Consider the following 21281-nt stretch of genomic DNA (forward strand, 5'->3'; position numbering starts at 1 on the left):
GTCTGTAGCATCTTAGCTAGCGCGTCTGTATTGCGCACCGCTAGCTTAGCAATACGTATTTCAGAGTTTTTACTGTTAGCAAAATGCTCTGCTGTATTTGATTTCTCTGGCTGGCTTACTGCCGTTTGTTTATTTTTTATGTTTTGGTTGACTAGCCGTCTTCCCTGTGTATGTCCTAATTAAAGTAGGATATGTTAGTAAATGTCTTTTACCTGAAGCATGTTGTCTTTTCCCCTAATTCTTTTCATGCAGGTAGGAGTTTAAATTGAGCACCAGTGGCGGCATACACACTGTTAATCTCCTTTCTTCATTGTGGACGGGAAACAAAATTTACTTACATTATGAATGCATACTGCAGTACTGCATTAAATACAATAATTCTCATATATTTATTTTTCCAGTGAAACTGATTTGCTGATTGGTCAATAGCTTATTTGTGTGTAGTAACTCAACAATATCCAGGTTTTAATGTAAATAAAACACCCCAACCTAAAAAGGCTTGGTATGGCATATAAAAAATATCTAGTTTCTGATCAGTAGGGGGGACTTTGCTTGTACTTATTTGTTGTACGCTAATAAAGTTTTGTATTAATCAGATGCATGTACATCAGTAAGACATTAGAAACATATTGCTGGCAGAGGATAACCCTGTTCTTTGGTCTGACATGTCGCTCTTCGCTGCAAGAATGCAGAGGTTGTTTATTCTGCTGTAATTTAGCAGCTTTGATAAGAGACACACCTCTAAAGTACTTCCTGTCCAGTGTTATCTGATAGCAAGGCCATATCGCCAATTTTAGCTGTCTGTGGAAACTTTTTGATTCCACAACATATAACTGTCTTTTTTTTTTTTTTTGTCTCACCACAGCCTTTCCAATTTGATGTCACTAGAACTCAGAGAAAATCTGTTGACATTCCTACCAGAGTACGTATTAAAATTGTATATGTTTGTAAACATTTACATCAGTATTTTTATAAGGCACTTTGCATCTTATTAGGATTCCATTTCAACTTTTGTTTTATGCCATCCGCAGGTCACTATCTCAACTTCACAAACTTGAAGAACTTGACCTCGGTAATAATGAACTATACAATTTGGTGAGTTTTTTTTTTTCTCCCTCATTATTTTTTCTTAGAAGAAACATTTACCATTTCCTTTGTTTTGGTCATGTCTGAGCAGGTTGGCATCCGTTCAGTTTGTTTAGAGCTTTAATTTGAAGCTGCAGCCGTACGTGAATGGTTAAACTCAGATGGTGAACAATTAACAGACAAATAAAGATGCTCTGCCAAGAAATTGTTTTTTCCCTCCCACCTTCATGAGATGTCATTTAGCCGATTGAGATCAAATTTGAGTTAGATGGTTAATATGTTCACTTGCTACGTTATAAAATTTTAGGTTCACTAAAAATATATTTATACAGTCCAGCAAAGTTCAGTCAGGTCATCTGGACGGTTTCTTTTTTTGTTGAGACGTTTCATCCTTCATCCAAAGGACTTCATCAGTCCGAGGAGCCACAAACAAACTCAGTCCCACAAGCAGCACACTCAATAGTGAGCCAACCAGTTTGCTGGTTATAGGATGGTTTCTGAGGCCTGCCCTCTCCCCCGTCGACTCCTCTGAGGCAGCCAAAGCTAAAATGGTTCAAAACATCAAAGTTCATGTGCATCAATCCAGGTAGAAAATCCAACAAAGTTCAGTTTGGTCATCTGGATGGCTTCTTTCTTTCTTTCTTTTTTTTTTTTTTTTTTGTTGAGATGTTTCGTCCTTCATCCAAAGGACTTTGAAGTCCTTTGGAGAAACCATCCAGATGACCTGACTGAACTTTGTTGGATTTTTTACCTGAATTATTGAGCATGAACTTTGATGTTTTGAACCACTTTGGCTATGGCTGCCTCAGAGGAATCGATGGGGGAGAGGGCGGTCCCCAGAATCCATCTTATCACCAGCAAACTGGTTGGTCCACCTTGTGGGTGTGCTGCTTGTGAGACTGTGTTTGTTTGTGGCTCCTTGGACTGATGAAGTCCTTTGGATGAAGGAGGAAACGTCTCAACAAAAAAATTAACCGTTCAGATGACCTGACTGAACTTTGTTGGATTTTCTACCTGGATTATTGACCATGAACTTTGATGTATCTATACAGTAATTTAAATCCACCCTTAAAAGTCAACTTTTAATTCAAGTTCAGTTTGAGTTCCATCAGAATTGTGAGGTTGTGATGTTTTTTGTTTTGTTTGAGATGGTTTTAGCTATTTTATTGTACCGGTACTTGGTGATTTTTCTTTTTCTTTTAATGATGGTTATTCCTGTTTGTTCTTGCGCTCCTTGTTAATCAACACTGTTGTTTTTAAATGTGCTATATAAATATGTTTGATATTGACATTTTTTAAATTAATTATGGTCACAATACCAAAAGTATTCTAGTAAAGAAAGTGGGATTGTCACTGATATGCTCTCTTGTTTCTGTCTCTTCTATGTTTCTGGCTGTCTGGTCACTTCTACATTGTTCAGCCTGAATCAATAGGCTGTCTCATCAGCTTAAAGGACTTATGGCTGGATGGAAACCACTTGAAAGAAATACCCGCAGTAAGTTATTTGTGCATCTAATGTGTATAACTGAGATGTTTATGTTAATTGAATGTGAAAGTACAGATATTACTGTTGGGAGTGTCTGCATATTCCTGATAGATTATCACGAACCAAATTTCAATGCAGAGATTGTGTTTGTTGCTGTGTACTGTAAAATGTGCATTTCTTCTCTTCCTGTCTTTGCTGTAAACTTTAGGAGATGGGCAACATTAAAAGCCTGTTGTGTCTGGATGTATCAGAAAACGAGCTGGAGTTTCTTCCAGAGGAGTTGGGTGGCCTGGTGTCGCTCACCGACCTACTAGTCTCTCAAAACTCCATTGAATCTATTCCAGAAAGCATAGGTATTAAATGTGTATTTGAGCTTTTTATCAAGTTTTAATATTTTGACAACTTTGAGTTTCTTTGTTAGAAATGCCATATATATTTGTTACCTGATTTAAAAAAAACAATTATCATTCAACCAACATTACTTATTTAAGATGGCTTGCATGCTGTGAATCATCTGTATGTTACTTGATATAAATTGAAGCTCACAAATTATATAACCATGGTAAAAATAAAAAAATAAATCCGCTAATGTGCCGTTATCCTGCTAAGCAAAGCCCACAAGGTTTACGTTTCTGCAAGGTACAATATGTTTATTGTGCGTGTTTTTACTGTCTGCAGGAAAACTACAGAAACTTTCTATACTAAAAGCCGACCAGAATAGAATAACATATCTCCCAGAAAGCATTGGTAACTGTGAAAGACTTACAGAACTTGTGCTCACAGAGAATCAACTACAGGTTTGTTTTTCAACATTTTCTTGAATATGTCGTTATTATTATAATGTGAGATTACTAAATTTATTGTTGGGGTTATCCATCATATTTAAGTAGCAGCACATTCAGATAATCTCATTCTCATGATATCCCACTCTCATTTGTATTTCATCATAATCTCATTTTAGTCTTATTTTCACCTCATTATCACGTTATTTTATCATTATCCTCATCTCTTGTTTATTTGACCATCTTTCTTATCTCACTTTAATATCATCATCATTTTCATTCATCATCTTAATCTCTATTTAATTTCTTTCCCATATCACTTTAATCCCATTCTCATCTCATTTTCATTTCATCCTCATTCTCGAATAATCCTAATTTCATTCTTACATAAATTTATTATCCTTCCCCCTTTTATTTTATCCTTATTCTAATTTTCATCATAATCTCATTCTCATGTCATCCCACTCTCATTTGTATTTCATCCTAAACTAATTTTTCACCTCATGCTCATGTTACTTTATCATTCTCTTATGTTCATTTTATCCTCTCTCATCTCACTTTAATCTCATCCTCATTTTCATCATATCCTAAAGTCATTTTAATCTCATTTGCATCTAATCGTTTATCATCCTAACCTCTATCTCATTTCTATCCCATATCACTTTATTCCCATTCTCATTTCATTTTAATCTAACCCTCACCCTCTGTATCTCTTCTTATATCTCATTCTAGTCTCATCTTAATCTCATTCTTACATAAATTTATTTGCATCCTTCTCTCTTTTATTTTATCATTACCCTAATTTTCATCATCGTATTATTCTCATCTTCATCTTATTCTCATCTCTCTTTCATATCATCCTTAATTTATTTTTTCCATCATAACCACCTGGTCTCACCACATTTCATTCTTTTTTAAATTTATCATCGTGTTCCTCCTGATCTCATTCTCATCCAATCTTAAATATCATCCTCATAAATTTGCCTTTCCCATTTCTCATTCTATTCTCATTCCCATATAGCTTTAACCTCATCCTTATCTCAGTTTTATTTTATTCATATCCTATTTCACATTCCTATCTTATTCTCATTTCACTTCCTGATCATCCTCATCTTATTATAATCATAATCATCATAATTCATATAATTCTTAATCCATTTTTTTCCCCCCATCATAACTTCCTGATCTCACCTCATCTTTTTTTTTCCACATTTAGCCTCATGTTCCTCCTGGTCTCATTCTTATCCATTTATATTTCCCATATTTCATTCTAGTCTCATTCTCGTACAGTTTTAACCTCATCCTTTCACTTTCATTTTATCCATATTTAATTTTTCATTCTAATCTTATTCTCATCTAGATCATCCTCATCTCACTCTTTTTACATTTTATTTTTATGTCCCTCATGGTCTCATTCTCATCTCATTTTCAGTACTTCTCATATAACTGCCTTTAGGTCCTAGTATTCAATCTCCTTTTGGCCAGAGGTGGGTTCAGATGACAAGTCAGACAAGCACACACACCCATTTATGGAAGAAATGGCAGAAAATAATATGAATAGTCAAACATGTAGGACTTTCACTTGTGTAGGATAAAAATGTGAGACCCACAAGATCTTAACTATAAAACGGAAGTTTCAGTTTTACAGAGCTTATAAAAAAGCTTAAAAATAATTTATTAGTTAATGAAGAATCTGAGTGAAATTGTTCAGGATGGATACCCTGGATGCACAGAGTACTGCAACAGGAAACCACTGTGAGTGGTCTATTGGCGTTTTGTTTTGTATAGTGTTGTGTGACTAACGCAGTGCATGAGATCCCTTCATCAAAATAAAACATGAATGATTTGTTATACTATGTTGTTCTTTTATGGATAACTGGTCATCAGGACAGACTGCATAGTGAGTCTAAACTTAAAAAATATGTGAAGAGAGAAATGAGAATATAAAGACTTTTGTCCTTTTTGTTAAACTCCCAGTGAGGTGAAAACCACTTCAAGCACACTTTAACTTTCCTTCTAATTGTTGTTTTGGTTTATTTATCGTTGCAGACCTTGCCGCGAAGTATTGGGAAGTTGAAGCGATTGTCCAACCTAAACTGTGACAGAAACCAGCTAACATTTTTACCTAAAGAGGTAAGTTTTTCATAAACTAACCAACCAGCATAATTTAGTTCAGTAAAAGCAGTTAAATAGTCTTTCTTATATACCCCTCCAACTTTTCACGTCAAAGCACGAGGCTCTTTTTTTGTGCTGTTAATATGTAAAAATAAATTGTTATTTAAAATATGTTTTTATCTTATATTTCAGTTCTTAATAATAAAACCATGACACCTTTTCTGCAACTCAGCTCAAAGTGAATGACAGTTCTTCAAAATACAAACCGGATTCCAAAAGAGTTGGGACACTAAACAAATTGTGAATAAAAACTGAATGCAATGATGTGGAGGTGCCAACATCTAATATTTTATTCAGAATAGAACACAAATCACAGATCAAAAGTTTAAACTGAGAGAATGTATCATTTTAAGGGAAAAATCTGTTGTTTCCAAATTTCATGGCGTCAACAAATTCCAAAAAAGTTGGGACAAGTCCGTTTTTACCACTGTGTGGCATCCCCCCTTCTTCTTACAACACTCAACAGACGTCTGGGGACAGAGGAGACCAGTTTCTCAAGTTTAGAAATAGGAATGCTCTCCCATTCATGTCTAATACAGGCCTCTAACTGTTCAATTGTCTTGGGCCTTCTTTATCGCACCTTCCTCATTATGATGCGCCAAATGTTCTCTATAGGTAAAAGATCTGGACTGCAGGCTGGCCATTTCAGTACCCGGATCCTTCTCCTACGTAGCCATGATGTTGTGATTGCTGCAGAATGTGGTCTGGCATTATCGTGTTGAAAAATGCAGGGTCTTCCCTGAAAGAGATGACGTCTAGATGGGAGCATATGTTGTTCTAGAACCTGAACATAGTTCTCTGCATTAATGGTGCCTTTCCAGACATGCAAGCTGCCCATGCCACAAGCGCTCCTGCAACCCCATACCATCAGTGATGCAGGCTTCTGAACAGAGCGTTGATAACAACTTGGGCTATCCTTGTCCTCTCTGGTCCGGATGACATGGCGTCCCAGTGGTCCATAAAGAACTTCAAATCGTGGCTCATCTGACCACAGAACAGTCTTCCATTTTGCCACACTCCATTTTAAATGACCCCTGGCCCAGTGCAAACATCTGAGCTTGTGGAGCTTGCTTAGAAATGGCTTCCTCTTTGCACTGTAGAGTTTCAGCTGGCAACTGCAGATGGCACGGTGGATTGTGTTCCTGACAATGCTTTCTGGAAGTATTCCTGAGCCAATTCTGTTATTTCCTTGACAGTGGCATTCCTGTTTAAGGGCCCGGAGATCACGAGCATCCAGTAGAGTTTTACGGCCTTGACCCTTACGCACAGCGATTGTTCCAGATTCTCTGAATCTTTTGATGATGTTATGCACTGTTGATGATGATAACTTAAAAATCTTTGCTATTTTACGCTGGGTAACACCATTCTGGTATTGTTGCACTATCTTTCTGCACAACAATGGTGGAATTGGTGATCCTCTTACCATCTTGGCTTCTGAGAGACACTGACACTCTGAGAAGCTCTTTTTATTCCCAATCACGTTGTCAATTGACCTAATTAGTGTTAATTGATCTTCCAGCTGTTCGTTATATGCTCAATTTCCTTTTTCCAGCCACTTATTGCTACTTGTCCCAACTGTTTTGGGATTTGTTGACACTGTGAAATTTTGAATCAACATATTTTTCCTTTAAAATGTTACATTTACTCAGATTAAACTTTTCATCTGTCATCTATGTTATATTACGAATAAAATATTGACATTTGCCATCTCCACATCATTGCATTCAGTTTTTATTCACAATTTGTTTAGTGTCCCAACTTTTTTGGAATCCGGTTTGTACTTCTAGAAATTATTATTTTTTTGCTTTAAATAATTCTGTTTCAAGACCAGAACTTCATTGTTATTTTACACTGTTTTGAGTATAACACAGTGCTACAATGAAACATTACATGTTGCGCTACAAAGCACTTGCTTGTGGTGTTCTCATATTATTTCACAGCTCAGAATCCTGGTTGTTTAGCGTCAGCTGTCTTCTGAGTGTCTCCATTGTGTTTGAGTGACGTTCTCCTTCAGCCTCTTGTCTGTTCAAATGAAGTCATGCTCGGTCTTAAAGCTGAAACTGAAAGGCTTCTTTAAGTTGTTATACAAGGCGCCTGTGTCTTAAAGATGCAAAGCCTGCAGTGTGCAGAGAAGACTAACAGTTTTAACACAGTTAGTGCAGATAACGAGGCAAGACGAGCACAGTTTTATTTTATTTTGAAACCCAGCATTTCAGGACATCCATGGCGATCACACTGTAATGGACCAAGGATTGATTGGAGCTTTGCCAAGCAACTCGACTGTTGTCAGGGTTTTATTGATTCTATTAACTGTCGATTAGTTGTTTTTAACGCGTTTTCTGGCTGATACATTTTGGGGCGTTAATCGTTACAGACGTTTAACCTTTATGGCAGAATTCATATTTTGTCTCCTGCTATTGTTCCATTTAAAACTAAAATATGTCAGCCTAACATGACATATATTAGATTTAATGTCTAAGCTAGGGATGCACGATATTATCGACATGGTATCGGTATCGGCCGTTATTAGCGTTAAAATTAAATATTGGACATGGGCCATTACATCAAAATAACTCACTGATATATAATATCCAAGTATCTCCAAATATACATAACCCAAGTTGAAGTGTTACATCATTTTCAGTCCCCCTTTTGGCATCTGCATTTGGTAGCAGGCCAAACTGACAAAGCCCATGTAGAATAATGTAGTATTTTAATTAGGGATGCACGATATTGGATTTGTGGCCGATATCCGATGTGCCGATATGTTACAACTTATTTGGCCAATACAATACGTTACGTTGGAAAAATATCTCCGACTGGGGACGATGTAGCGAGGCTCAACATAGTCCAAAAATCTTTGGAATACAACATCCTCACCAACAAAAAAAACAACCTTCCACACCGCCGCCATTTTGAATTTTCCTCTCCACCGTGAGATCAGGTAGGCGCGCGTGACGTCATCACATTGTGCTGGCGCAGCAGGCATTCTTGTTACTGGGTTGTCATACAAAAACAGCGCCTTTTATATCGGTGAGTTATTTTGATGGAATGGCCGATGTCCGATATTGAACTTTAACGCTAATATTGGTCGATACAGATAGCATGCCCATAATATCGTGCATCTCTAATTTTAATTCCACAGCAGAGAAAGCTATGTAGTCTTTGTAAGTAGGTATTGGTATCGGATATCGGCCCAAAAAATCCAATATCGTGCATCTTTGGTCTGAACAGTTTTATTTGTTACTCCTTGACTACAACCGGCCCATCAGATCCTTTTGTCTGGATCTTAGTCCTAATTTTAGGTCCTTGGGCCACATTCCATTGACCTGTAATTGGTTTGCCCTCATGAGCACTTATTCTGGGACACGTCCCTCACATGCTGGCAGCTGATTTCATTTACTTTGTTTTGACTCTGTTCTTTTAGTTTGAGCTAAACAGATGAACACACTTATATTTTGACTGCCGCTTTAACAGTTTAATTATAAATAGTAAACTGACCTTGGCGTGCACTTTTATTTTCAGATCGGAGGCTGCAGTGGTCTAAATGTCTTCTGCGTTCGAGAAAACAGACTGATGAAGATACCGTCAGAGCTGTCACAAGCCACAGAGCTTCATGTGTTTGACGTTTCCGGAAACCGGTACGTTCTGCAACACTCATCACACGCGCAGATCTCTTGAACAGAACCCTGCAACATGAATAAAAACGAGGACAAAACACTTCTGGTCCCTAAAGATCAGTTTCTCCGTTGTTTTGACTATCAGCCTGCCTGAGCTTGTTTCGTCTCAAAGTTTAGACTTTAAAGAAGTTTGCACCAGTCGCTTGTGTTTGAGTCACACACAAACATGTTTATCTCTTTGTCTGGAAGGTTTTCCCCTCCTCTGCGTCATTATTATGTTTAGATGATGGAGATGAAAACCAGAAGATTACCTATACATGATGGTGCATTGATGTGATTTTCTTTTTGGTTTAGTCTCTCCTACTTGCCGTACTCGCTGACCACGCTGCGGCTGAAGGCCCTGTGGTTGTCAGAAAACCAGTCGCAGCCGCTCCTCACCTTCCAGACGGATAAGGACCCCGAATCGGGCGAGAAGGTGCTCACCTGCGTTCTGCTGCCTCAACAGCCCTGCGAATCGGACCTCAAAGGTAACGTTCGTTCGAGTGAAATGATCTGTATCATCAGAAGCAGAAACTGAACCCAGATGCAATCTTTCATTTTATACTGGTTGACTGAACTGACAGTAAATGTGTCCTTGGACTCTTTGATTGCCGTTCAGTTCTAGGCTGAGTTAGATAATTTTATGCCATCTTTGTGACGTTTGAGGAACAGTTCTTATCAGTCGTCTGAGAGTATTTGCTGCCCTGCGGCTTTGATGACATTATTACATGATCTGCTTGACCAACCCTCTGATCCGGCAGCATGTGTCCATTAGGAGGTCCGTTAAAGCCATGCGCCGCCTTTGATAGATCTGACCCTCCCTTGTCCCCCGAGGCCTTCCTTGGCTGCGTTTTACAGAAATGTTGTGGATTGGACTGCTAAAGAGGCTTAGCGGCAGCTGGCCAGCTGACATTTAAAAGCCGTCACGATGTGACTGTGTGCTGGCTTTACATCTGTTTGATACAAATTCTGTGCTTTTTTTCCCCGTGCCATCATCCAGAGTTGTGCACATTATGTATGATTTTCTGAACATTTGGTATTTTAAAAGGCTTTTGTTTCTACTTATTAGTGATTGTGGTTTGTCGTCTCTCAAGCGGTAGAGATGCAGATTTTAAACCGCTCTTGGTTAGGATGAGAAGCTGGGGGTGGGGGAGGGGGAGGGTGTTGCTCTCAGCCTGTGACTAAGCTGGGATTTGAAACTGTGATCTGGCAGTTTCAATCTCTCTTTATTAGCAGCAGGGTTTGTGAGAGTTCTCCATTTAAACCTGCCGAAATATTTTTCCTTCAGCTCACATTCTTCTTCTTTTTTTTTTCTTCCCCTCATCGTTTAATGTTGTGCCTGAACTCCAGTAAGACAAAAATCTTCTTTGACTGTTTTAAATACAACTCCAGGTTCTGACAATCTCGCCCGCTTTGGAGCCCTGGAGAGTTTGGTGAACGGCATGGCGGATGACACGTGGGACAACAAAGCCATGAACAGAACCAGCGCCATTCACTTCCTAGATGCAGATGATGACGAGGACGATGATGAAAAGGTGGGACCAGCAAGAATAAATTAAATTAAAGTAGAACAAACCAGTTGTGGAGGGAATATAAAATCAACCGTGTTCTTGAGAAATAAGAATATTGATATTTATGGTTGACCTTTCACTTGAATCCATTATTATTCTTTTCACAACTTAGCCTGAAATGTTTTACCTTGTCTTACCCGGGTTAGGCCTGGTTATTAATCATGCTATGACCCAGATTCATGCAGAACTACTAAGAAATGAGGGGTACAGCCCAAAGCCCACATTAGCACTAATCTCACATCCAACTTCAATTAAAATACGTTTTAAAATGTTATAGAGAAAAACTTTGAGCATGAACTAATTCTTCATGTTCATAGCTGTGATGTGCATGAACTTTTCTCAAATCGAAGGGCTAAAATTAAAATCCCTGCAGATTTTCCACCATTTCTTCCTTTCTTGTTGAAACCGTGTGACTTGTCCACTCAACGTTTCTGCCTGAAAGTCTCCTAGTTGTCACGACGATTGAGGCCAAATGAGTCTGATTCAGCCATCACAGCTAGGCCTGTCACGATAAACAATAAATCAATTAATCGCATGACAAATGAAAATTATCGACCTCGTTTTCTTTTGTCAGCTTTATCGTTTCTTCATAAGACACTGGGTGACAAAAAGGATCAAATCCGGTACTCTTCACCAACCCCTCCCTTTCTCTTTAAAATCTGTTTTAACGATCCAAAATCGCGTTTTTGGATCGTTAAAAGCAGCTAAACTGAGAAGCTAAGCTAACAGGTCAACCTGGTCAAAGCTCCAAAATTCACGGTTGAAACCCGTGCCTTTGTCTAAAAAGTTGTTTTTCCTCTGCAAAAAGAAGCTGAAAACTTGTTTACTGATTTTTTTTAATTACAAGCTTTGTGTGAAAAATGCTATGCTAAAAAGCTCAAACCACACAGAGCGTCCGCCATTTTGAGACCCGAAGAGAGAGAGCCCATGTCACGTCAAGGGGCCTCCCTCACATTTTGCTTAGAGACACGCTGCTCGTTCCCTCACTATCCATCCTTTGGTTCAAACGGTCTTATACTGCCATCCAGTGGTCAAAAAAGGAACTAAACACAAAAATTAACCAACATTTCTTGTTAAATTTGACAATAATTACTAATTATTGTCAAATTTCAAACAAGATTATCGTTTACCACAATAATTTCTGAGACAATTAATCGCCCAGTAAAATTTGTTATCATGACGGGCCTAATTCCCTAACACTCATTTGAACACAAATCAAAACTTGAGTACAACTCAACTTAAGCTTCGTCTGAACCTTGAAACTGTGGTCAATGTACTGGTGTTCAACTTTTTATTTTTATAAAACTCACAAGTACAGGTGCTTGTATTTTGAGTAATAATCAAAGTGGAGCACCTAATGTTAAACTAACTGGAAACGTTCTGTAATAAGACGATTCCTGAAAATATAAATCATGTTTTAAACCTGCAGGTTCCATATAATATCTTTAGTTTTATTGCCGAAGCTCATTTCTGATCTGCATTAAAACTGTTTGAACTTACTGGGGATTTTTTTTAGATATTTCTGTTCCTGATCGTTCTTTGTGTTTTTGCCTTCACAGTTTTCAGAGCTGGCAGGTTTCAGCAGGTGCCATCAGGTGTTTGTTTACCAGAATATATGGCCCATTTACTCAATTTGTATCTTTCGCACAGGGAATATTGCTCCGACGGGCCACACCGCACCCTGGTGAACTGAAAACGATGAAGAAGGCAGTCGAGAACCTCCGCAACGACCTGATCGCAGCCAAAGCCCTGGACTCCAATAAAAACGAGGTCAATAACGCTGCAGAGAGAGTGACGACGTCTGTGTGACCTTTACCTCAGAAATCTGACGTTTTTTGTTTTTTGCCTTTTGCCTTTTGCCTACTGTGTCTCCCTGAATTTTTTCCGCACAACCCTGCAACCCTTTGTTTTTTGTGTTTTTTTTTTTTTTTACACTTTTTACCCATTCTCGTGTGATGAAACCGTGGAACACCTGTAACCTTACTCCGTCTCCAGTCCTGTGGAAAACGTGCTCAGTCTATCCGGGCCACAGTGCCTTCCTCTGTTTTTTAAATGTCTACAGCAATAATCTGCACAAAAATGCTCATTTAAAAATATTTTAAAGATTATGTTACTTAAAGCAATTCTTTAAAAAAAATCATTAGGTAGTTGCACTATAAACCATTTTAAATGTATTTTATATTTGCTTTATATCTTTTAAAATAAAAAAAAAACACTGGGTAATACTTTTTTTTTTCTTTTTACAATTTGGGCAAAGAAAAGCAGGAGTTTTTAGACCTACTGATCTTCAGATTATTGTAAATCTCTTGTGAATATTGATACTTTTATACTTTTTGGCAGCTCAGATGTAAATATATAATGTATAGCAAGTTTCTTCTTAATCTTTTTCAGAATTTTAAACATATTTACTTTGGTACAGCTTCTGTTTTTAATCAAAACAATGAATAAAACAGCCACTAATGTCTTATTTAATCTTTTGTCAGCACGTGAGATCATTTGCCAACATAAAGTCATATTTTTGGATGTAGATTGATTAGAGTGACACATCTGGATTAAAGTCTTGCACGTACTCAGCTGTAACGCTATACCGAAGCAAGAATCCTGTTTTATTTAAACGTGCTGCGCTTCCCTGCTTTATGTTATTTTACAAATAGATGCCAATCCAGCTGTTTTCTATTTTTTAAGTTTTCTTCCTTTTTAACAGAGAAACTGTCTGAGCTTTTGGGGAGATTGAGGTTTGACTTAAAAAAAAACAGTTTTTTTCCGATCAGATGCACTTCTTATCCATGCTCAAATCTTATTCTTTTACAGTGTAAGGTACTTGATAAATTGTGTTTTGTTTTAAAATTGATTGCAACAAACGGACCAGAGAATTTGGTTCAAGTGTTTTTATGTTTTTCTTTGTCTTAATTATTTTCTGATTAAAGAAACTGCACAAGACGGATCTCAAACTGGCTCCGGGCCAGAAGATTTGACGACTTTGACCACTGATCAATAAAAACGAGTGCAACACTAAATCACATGCTTGTTATTATTCTTTTAGAGTTTTGATCTAATTATGTGGAGATAAAATCCATTTTCAACATTAACCTCCTAAGACCTGAACTCTTGCATATGTGGATGTCAGGTCCTAGGAGGTTAAGGTGATGCCAATAATTAAACGTAATAGTGATAATCCCAATTTAATATATTGTGAAAAATATACAGTTCTTAACACATTTCAAAGGTTAACTATCTTGTTTGATTGTCAGACCCTTAAATGTCTCGTCTGTTCCTACTGCATGATGGTCCAATGCTTTGCAAGTGGCATGATAACCCTGCACGTGCTGCATGCTCTAGTTAGAGTTGTCGGCTGTTATCAGAACATAAGCAGTAGTTATGTGTCTACATGTTCTGTATCTGAGAATGTGATGATCTCAATCACTTACAGACGCCTAGATTTGAAATCTGCAGATGAACAAACGGGTTATATTTTGTGAAAAGTGAAGCAGAACTGCATTTCAGCGTTGTGTCTTTGATAGGCCTGTCGCGTTAAACATTAAATCAATTAATCGCATGATAAATGAAGATGATTGACCTTGTTTTCATTTATCGGCTTTATCGTTTCTTCGTGTCTCTTTCTAGTGAAGACACTGGATGACAAAAGGCTCAACTCCGGTGCTCTTCACTGACCCCTCCCTTTCTCTTTAAAATCTGTTCTAACCGTCTAAAATCGTGGTTTTGGATCGTTAAAAGCAGCTAAGCTGAGAAGCTATGCTAACCGATAGACCTCGGGGAAAAAAACTCTTTGTCTAGTCAAAGCTCCTAAATTCACAGTTGAAACCCGTGCCTTCGTGTAAAAAGTTGTTTTTCTCTGCATAAAGAAGCTGAGAACTTGTTTACAGATTTTTTATTTATTTATTAAGAGCTTTGTGTGAAAAATGCTATGCTAAAGAGCTCAAAAAACACAGAGCGTTCGCCATTTTGAGAACTGAAAAAAGGAAAGAGACAGCCCATGTCACGTCAAGGGTCCTCCCTCCCATTTTTCATAAAGAGACATGCTGCTCACACCCTCACTATCCATCCTTCTGTTCAAACAGTTTTATACTGCCATCCAGTGGTCAAAAAAGGTACTACACACAATTAACCAACATTTCTTCTTAAATTTTACAATAATTTCTAATTATTGTCAAATTTCAAAGAATATTATCGTTTATCGCAATCATTTCTGAAACAATTAATCGCCCAGCAAAATTTGTTATCGTGACAGGCCTAGTCTTTGACAGCTAACTGATGATGGATGCTATAAGATGAAGGGGTTAATTATTCATCACCGAGCCAACACTGTCCTCGGGTTTTTCTTCAATGAACAGTCGATGTTTTCTGATCTCCAGGAGAGTAGAATTCCTCATACTAACCCGCCCCCCAGGACCAGCAGCCAAACCTGGGGCGTCCCACACGTTTCCTGGATGCCAAACATCGAGCGTCTGCTGAGGGGGCCTCAGATGTTTCCTGCCTTTAAAAGTGCACGTGGTCGTTGCACCAATGTGGAGAATGCCCAGAACATAGAACCAGCTGAAGAGGTCTGTGTTCCAGCATCACGTGTTCAGCTTCATTTGATCAAGTGATTCCTGTTTGGTGGTGAACTGCTGCTGATGACCAACAAATTTAAACTCCTTGCAGATAAATAAGGACCTAGTTGTCCTTAAAGGAATTCATATCACCTGCCACCATCGATGCCCCAGTTTTAGATTAAGATCATTTTATGTTATGAAGTGATGAGTTGTAGATTTATTTATTTTGGTCCAAAAATGAAAATGACATCAAATCTATGTCATGTCACAAGATCTGTGATATTGTGAGATGTCATGCACAGAATATGCATTGTGAACGACTCGGCTACCACCACATCGAATTATATCTCAATATCTTTAAAACTGACTGAGTAAAAGTCATCTAATATCGATTAGCTATGTTGTTCGTCTTCTATTGCATTGACTCCAAATGTTAATCAGTTGTAAATTTAAATTCAATTTTTAATTTATAACAGCTTTATTAAATTATATCCAGTGCCTCATGAGATATTTTGCTAACAGACAAACAGGATGGACTCAAATACTTAATTATAAAGTTTTGAAGCCAAGTCTTTGTACAATGAGTGGCACTTGGAGAATGTGTTGTGATAGACTCTCAGCTACGACCACACTGAATATTAGCACAGCGTCTGTAAAATTGATTGAATTTGAGCCATTCTTGTGTTTTTAATGTCAGTTTGGCTGTGGCGGCCATCTTGAATGGGATTGGCTCTAAAGGTTAATTAGTTGTAGAAGCACATCCAGTGATTACTGTCTGAAAGTTTCATTAAAGCCATGGAAGTGGTTCACGAGATATTTTGCTAACAGACAGACCACCTTTACCTTTTTAGTGGAATGCAAACAAATGACAAAATTATCTATTGTATCTCATTAGTGAAAGACATCGTATCTTGCAGACTGGCAGTAAAACATCAATTAAAATAAAATTCTTGAGCATCATTAAGAGTAAATTCACTTTGTGTTTCAAATGAGTTTGATTGTGTTTATCCATTTCTGGATGTTGCACTGTGTGTGTCAACCATAATATCTGTCATGGTGCATTGCACATACAGGGCCCAAGCAGAGTGGTTTTTTAACTTCTCTTCTTAAAGAAGCATTTGTTGTTTAGTTGCAGATCAAAGTGTCGAGTCAAAGTGGTCGTTTGGGGATCAGCATTGCTGGTGGAAAGGGTTCTCTGCCTTACAAAGACCACGATGAGGTGAGCCCAGGAGCAGCAGAGCTGAAAATAATCGTCTCATGCAATAGCGATTATTCACAATTTATTTTGTATTAGTGTAAAAGCAGTATGGAAAAGCACACGTTACTACCGGTAACATAATACTATTAAAATATCACATTAAGTATAAAATATCAGCATCAAATAAGAAATCAGAGCAAATTAAATGGTGCCGTTATAATAAACACTGTAGTTGATTTTTAAAGTGTTAACACCAGGTGATAGAATTATATATTCAGGAAGATAGTTTATAAGCAAGACATTTTTAATCTTTTTAACCTTTAGACAATTTATGTCCTGTTCATACAACAAACCTTCTTTTTCCAAAGAAAGTATAAACAAGGGACTAACTCATGCACTAATATGCATACTTCAGTCAAATCAATATTTGACTATTACTTTGAACATCTGTTTATGTCTCTCCAAATAAGGTGACCAGACTCATGCACACTCTTCAAGAACAGGTCTAACGTAACTTTTATACAGTATTAGAAAATACTTTAAATCAAGATAATTAAAGGAACAATTGAGCAGACCTAGTACACAATTTGGCTCAGCAACAAAATAAAAATAAAAATTGGAGAACGATTCTGTCAGTATTAACTCATACAGTCATAACCAGGATTTCTGTTTCATACATCAACACTTTACATTTGGCTTCATAGAACATAATATCCACTAACCATAATAATAAGTACCTTATTAAATAAAACAGTAAAATAAAACTTAATGCGAGCAAGTTGTTAATTAAAAGTAAAAACATTATAGGTACAAGTATAGACCCCTGAGGGACTCCATTCTTAACAATAACCAACATAACTTTGCACCTTTTACACAAACTTTCTATTTACCATCTATAAGAAAATGGTCATGCCAACAATTTATTTAAGTTACAAATAATTCATATTTCTGTAGATTATAAATTAATCTGCCTTGAGACATACGCACAGAGCGTTGTTTGTCTTTCTACATGAAGATGATGTGAATCAATGATCTTAAACATCTCAACATCTTAAACTAATGCACCGACTTCGCCTGCTTTGAAAATATTATTGAAGGTACTTTGTCTGATTTTTTTTCAGGGCGTTTTTATTTCTCGAGTAGCAAAAGGGGGTCCATCAGAAAAAGCTGGTATCCATGTTGGAGATAGGTTGTTGGAGGTAGGAGATTTATTTTAAAACCATAATGATGTCAAGTTTGCTTCACTGATTGACATTTGTTATGCTGGATATTAAGTAAATTAAAACTACACACTGATTTATAGTTGGTATTTCCTTTGTCTCCAGTAGGGGACAGCATATGACCAACAGAGGACTCTGCTTGGACTCCTGCAGTGACTAAAGGAGTCCAAGCTCAGACAAACAAAATGAAATGAAAATTTTTTAGTAGCAGTCATGCACAGTGTGTGTGTGTGTGTGTGTGTGTGTGTGTGTGTGTGGGGGGGGGGGGGGGTACTACATTTGTTTCTCTGAAATATGCTGCTGTTTTCACCCATTGACCCTGGTTCTTCCAGGTCAACGGCCTCAGCATGCAGGGTGTGACCCACCACGAAGCTGTCAGTGCCCTCAGGAACGCTGGGACCTGCATCAGAATGAAAGTGCTCCGAGGGAGGCCACTACCTCCAAAGGTGTATGACCCACATGTGCCCCGGGACACTCCAGACTCAACGAGCCGACAGCGATGTGGACTGACCGGCGAAGGCCCGAGAAGCAGGCGGTGCAAGCTGGAGAGTACTGGAGAGTGTTTGTCCAAGAAAACCGAGGCAGTTATCTGCAATGGAAACAGCTCTGTGGGTGTTAAACAGATCACTCTGTTCAAATATTGACAGTGTTTGACAACAAGCATCAAGCCAAATATCTTAACTTCGGTTTGTTTTTGTGTGTTTTAGATTGATTTGGCGAGAGATTGGAGAAAGACAGTGTCAGAGCTGGAAGCGGAGATGTTAAAAACGGGTTCAGCTCAAGGGGGGAAACATACAATGACAGTAAGCAGAAACGGTCCAAATATTTGTTTTAAAATATGATGTTTGTAATGGAATGTGTATTGTTGTTGTTGCCTTTCATTCTACAGATTTACAGCAAGATCATTTTATCTTTAAAAATAATGCAGTCGTCATTTTGGTCAAACCTTGTAAATGACTTGAAGTTCAATCTAATGCAATATTATAATATCTTGCATGATCTGTTTGTACTGTAAACATGTGTTGTATGTGGCTTTTAGCTACAACCGCACCAAATTTTAGCTCAACATCTGTAGAAGTTCAAGTTGTTTATTTGTTAAATGCAGGTTAACACAGGGTTTACAGAACAATGAAATGCTTAGGATGAGACGAACCGACTTGACTCGCTAAAAAAAAAAATAATCAAAGAACAAACCAACAAAAAATACTAAAAGCATTCATTAAAGATCCCCCCCCCAAAAAATTACCAAAAAGTGAAAAAGTAATTAAAATATTTACAATGTCCTAAAGAGAGATATTGAGCAACAACATGGTAGAATATAACGGTACAGCAGGATGAATTTGAATGAATACGTATTTCAAGGTAGTAATATAAACTAATATGCACATGATACACACACACACACACACACACACACACACACACACATTATATATATATATATATATATATATATATATATATATTTAACGTGTGTGTATTCAACATGAACCACACGGGTTGTGTGACAGGTTATTAGTGACATTGAGGTTGAATTATTACTTAGTTATTGCCAGTTTGTTCAGTGTTATTTATCAAGCGTTCAGTAATCTGACAGCTTGTGGGTAATAGCTCTCCTTTAGTCGTTTTGTACGCGATGACTGACTTCTGTATTGTCTGTTTGAGGGTAGTAGATGGAAGAGTCCTTGTGCTGGGTGGGCGTGGTCCTTAATGATGCAGACATCGGTTGTGGTAGATGTCCTGGATGGTGTGGAGACTGCTATCAGTGATGTCCTCTGCTCTTTGCACCACCCTCTGTAGAGCTTTTCAGCTCTGACTGGTGCAGTTCCCGTACCATCCTGTGATGCAACCTGTCAGCAGGCTCTCAGTGGTGCACCTATAACATTTTGTGACGATGCTGGTGTTTGTACCAAACTTCTTTAGTCTTCTTAGGAAGTAGAGTCCTTGCCTGGCTTTCTTGACCACAGTGTCTGTGTGTAAAGTCCAGGACAAATCCTCGGTAATGTGAACGCAGAGGAACTTGAAGCTGCTGACCTGCTCCGCCTCAGCGTTGTTTATGTTGATAGTGGAGCGCTGACCTCCACGCTGTTTCCTGAAGTCCACTATCACCTACTTTGTTTTGCTGACTGTTAGAGAAAGGTTATTTTCCTGACACCAGCTGGTGTCAGGAAAATTTCCAGAGGTATAGACATTTTTGTGTAGGCCAAAGTTGATTATTGGCGGCAGCCATCTTCAATTGTGCTGTAGATGTATGTCCAATATTTTATTTCTGAACGCTTCATTGAAATCCTGACAGTGGATTTTGAGGACAAATATGTTGCACAATTTATTTCCCTTGAATAATACCGGTATAATGAGAATGATGCTCAGCTTGCACACTACATTTGAGCTCAATATCTGTAAAACTTGGCGTTTTGTAAGGTTAGTTGGCTGTGGCATCTGTTAATTTTTCCTCCAAACATTTATTCTTCTCTATACACTGTAATCTCACAGATCCCCCGGATCATCCTCACTCATCCCTCTACCTCAGATGAAGATGTGGAGGTCTTACCGCAAATCCCCAGGAGAGACCAGCTACGTGACATCAACCATCCAGAGAAGCCATCACACTCTGAGTGCGGCGACGGTGCTTTCCGCACACCTTGACCGCAGCTTGGAGCTCCAAAAATGCAGTCCAGAGACCGTTAGTGCTTCCTGCTCATTGTTTTTATTTTGTGTTTGATTTACTGCAGCCTTTCACAGATGTTACTGATGAGAGTTCTGGACAAATCCAGAGGTTGAATGTGTTTTTCTTTGTATGTCACTGAGCTTTTTATTGACTGAGACATGTAAATGTTGCTGGTAGTTAAAAACAAGCAAACAACAACAATAAAGCTTTTTGCAGAACGTGAATAAAAGAAAAGAGTGTGAACTTAAACACTTTGTAACAATTTAAAGGCCTGACATAATATTCCTTGAGGGAATGCACACTGAGTGTTGAACTAAGATCATCTTATGATGAAAAGAGACACAGTTACGACAGTTTTGGTCAAATCTTGTAAATGAAACGAGCAACTCCTTGTGTCAGAGGCGCAATATGATTAATCTGTATAAATAAAGGTTGAATGAATGAATGAATATTGTGAGAGCTCAGAGAACGATAAGAGCACAACTCTCAGCTACGGCCACAACAAATTTGACCACAATATTTTTAAATTGAACTGCGCTGTAGATATTTTTGTGTTAGCTAAAGTTGAATAGGTGTGGTAGCCATCTTGAAATGTGGTGACTTCAAAACTGGTACAGTACAGTAGTCCCTCGATACTTCGCAATTCATTTTTCGCAGACTCGCTCCATCGCAGTTTTTAAACGTAAGCTTGGATATGACACACAATTGGCTGATTGGTGAAGGAACAGCACGATCGGCATGGAATTTTTATTTAAAATAAATTATTTTAAATTATTTAGCACCTGCTGCACTTTTGTGCACACCACACTGCAGGATAAGCTTCCTGCTGCAGCTGATCAGCTGATCTCTGTGCAGAGTGGAGTAGTGGGCGTGGTCAAGAACT

The 21281-nt window shown here is 38.0% G+C and overlaps 1 protein-coding gene across 1 annotated transcript in view; it reads left to right on the top strand.

The window, feature by feature from the left end:
* lrrc1 (leucine rich repeat containing 1) overlaps positions 1–12906 on the top strand; it is a 31937-nt gene extending 19031 nt beyond the window's left edge. The window contains exons 5-14 of the mRNA XM_037685445.1: positions 866–922; positions 1032–1095; positions 2507–2581; positions 2781–2925; positions 3251–3369; positions 5404–5487; positions 9055–9170; positions 9504–9676; positions 10581–10723; positions 12410–12906. Coding sequence (XP_037541373.1) covers positions 866–922; positions 1032–1095; positions 2507–2581; positions 2781–2925; positions 3251–3369; positions 5404–5487; positions 9055–9170; positions 9504–9676; positions 10581–10723; positions 12410–12568 — 1135 coding nt within the window. The 3' untranslated portion in view covers positions 12569–12906. The remainder of the gene's footprint in view (positions 1–865; positions 923–1031; positions 1096–2506; positions 2582–2780; positions 2926–3250; positions 3370–5403; positions 5488–9054; positions 9171–9503; positions 9677–10580; positions 10724–12409) is intronic.
* Positions 12907–21281: the final 8375 nt, after the last annotated feature.

The sequence above is a fragment of the Nematolebias whitei genome, chromosome 1 (assembly GCF_014905685.2).
Source record: "Nematolebias whitei isolate Nwh7 chromosome 1, NemWhi1, whole genome shotgun sequence".
In the NCBI taxonomy this organism is placed as follows: Eukaryota; Metazoa; Chordata; class Actinopteri; order Cyprinodontiformes; family Rivulidae; genus Nematolebias; species Nematolebias whitei.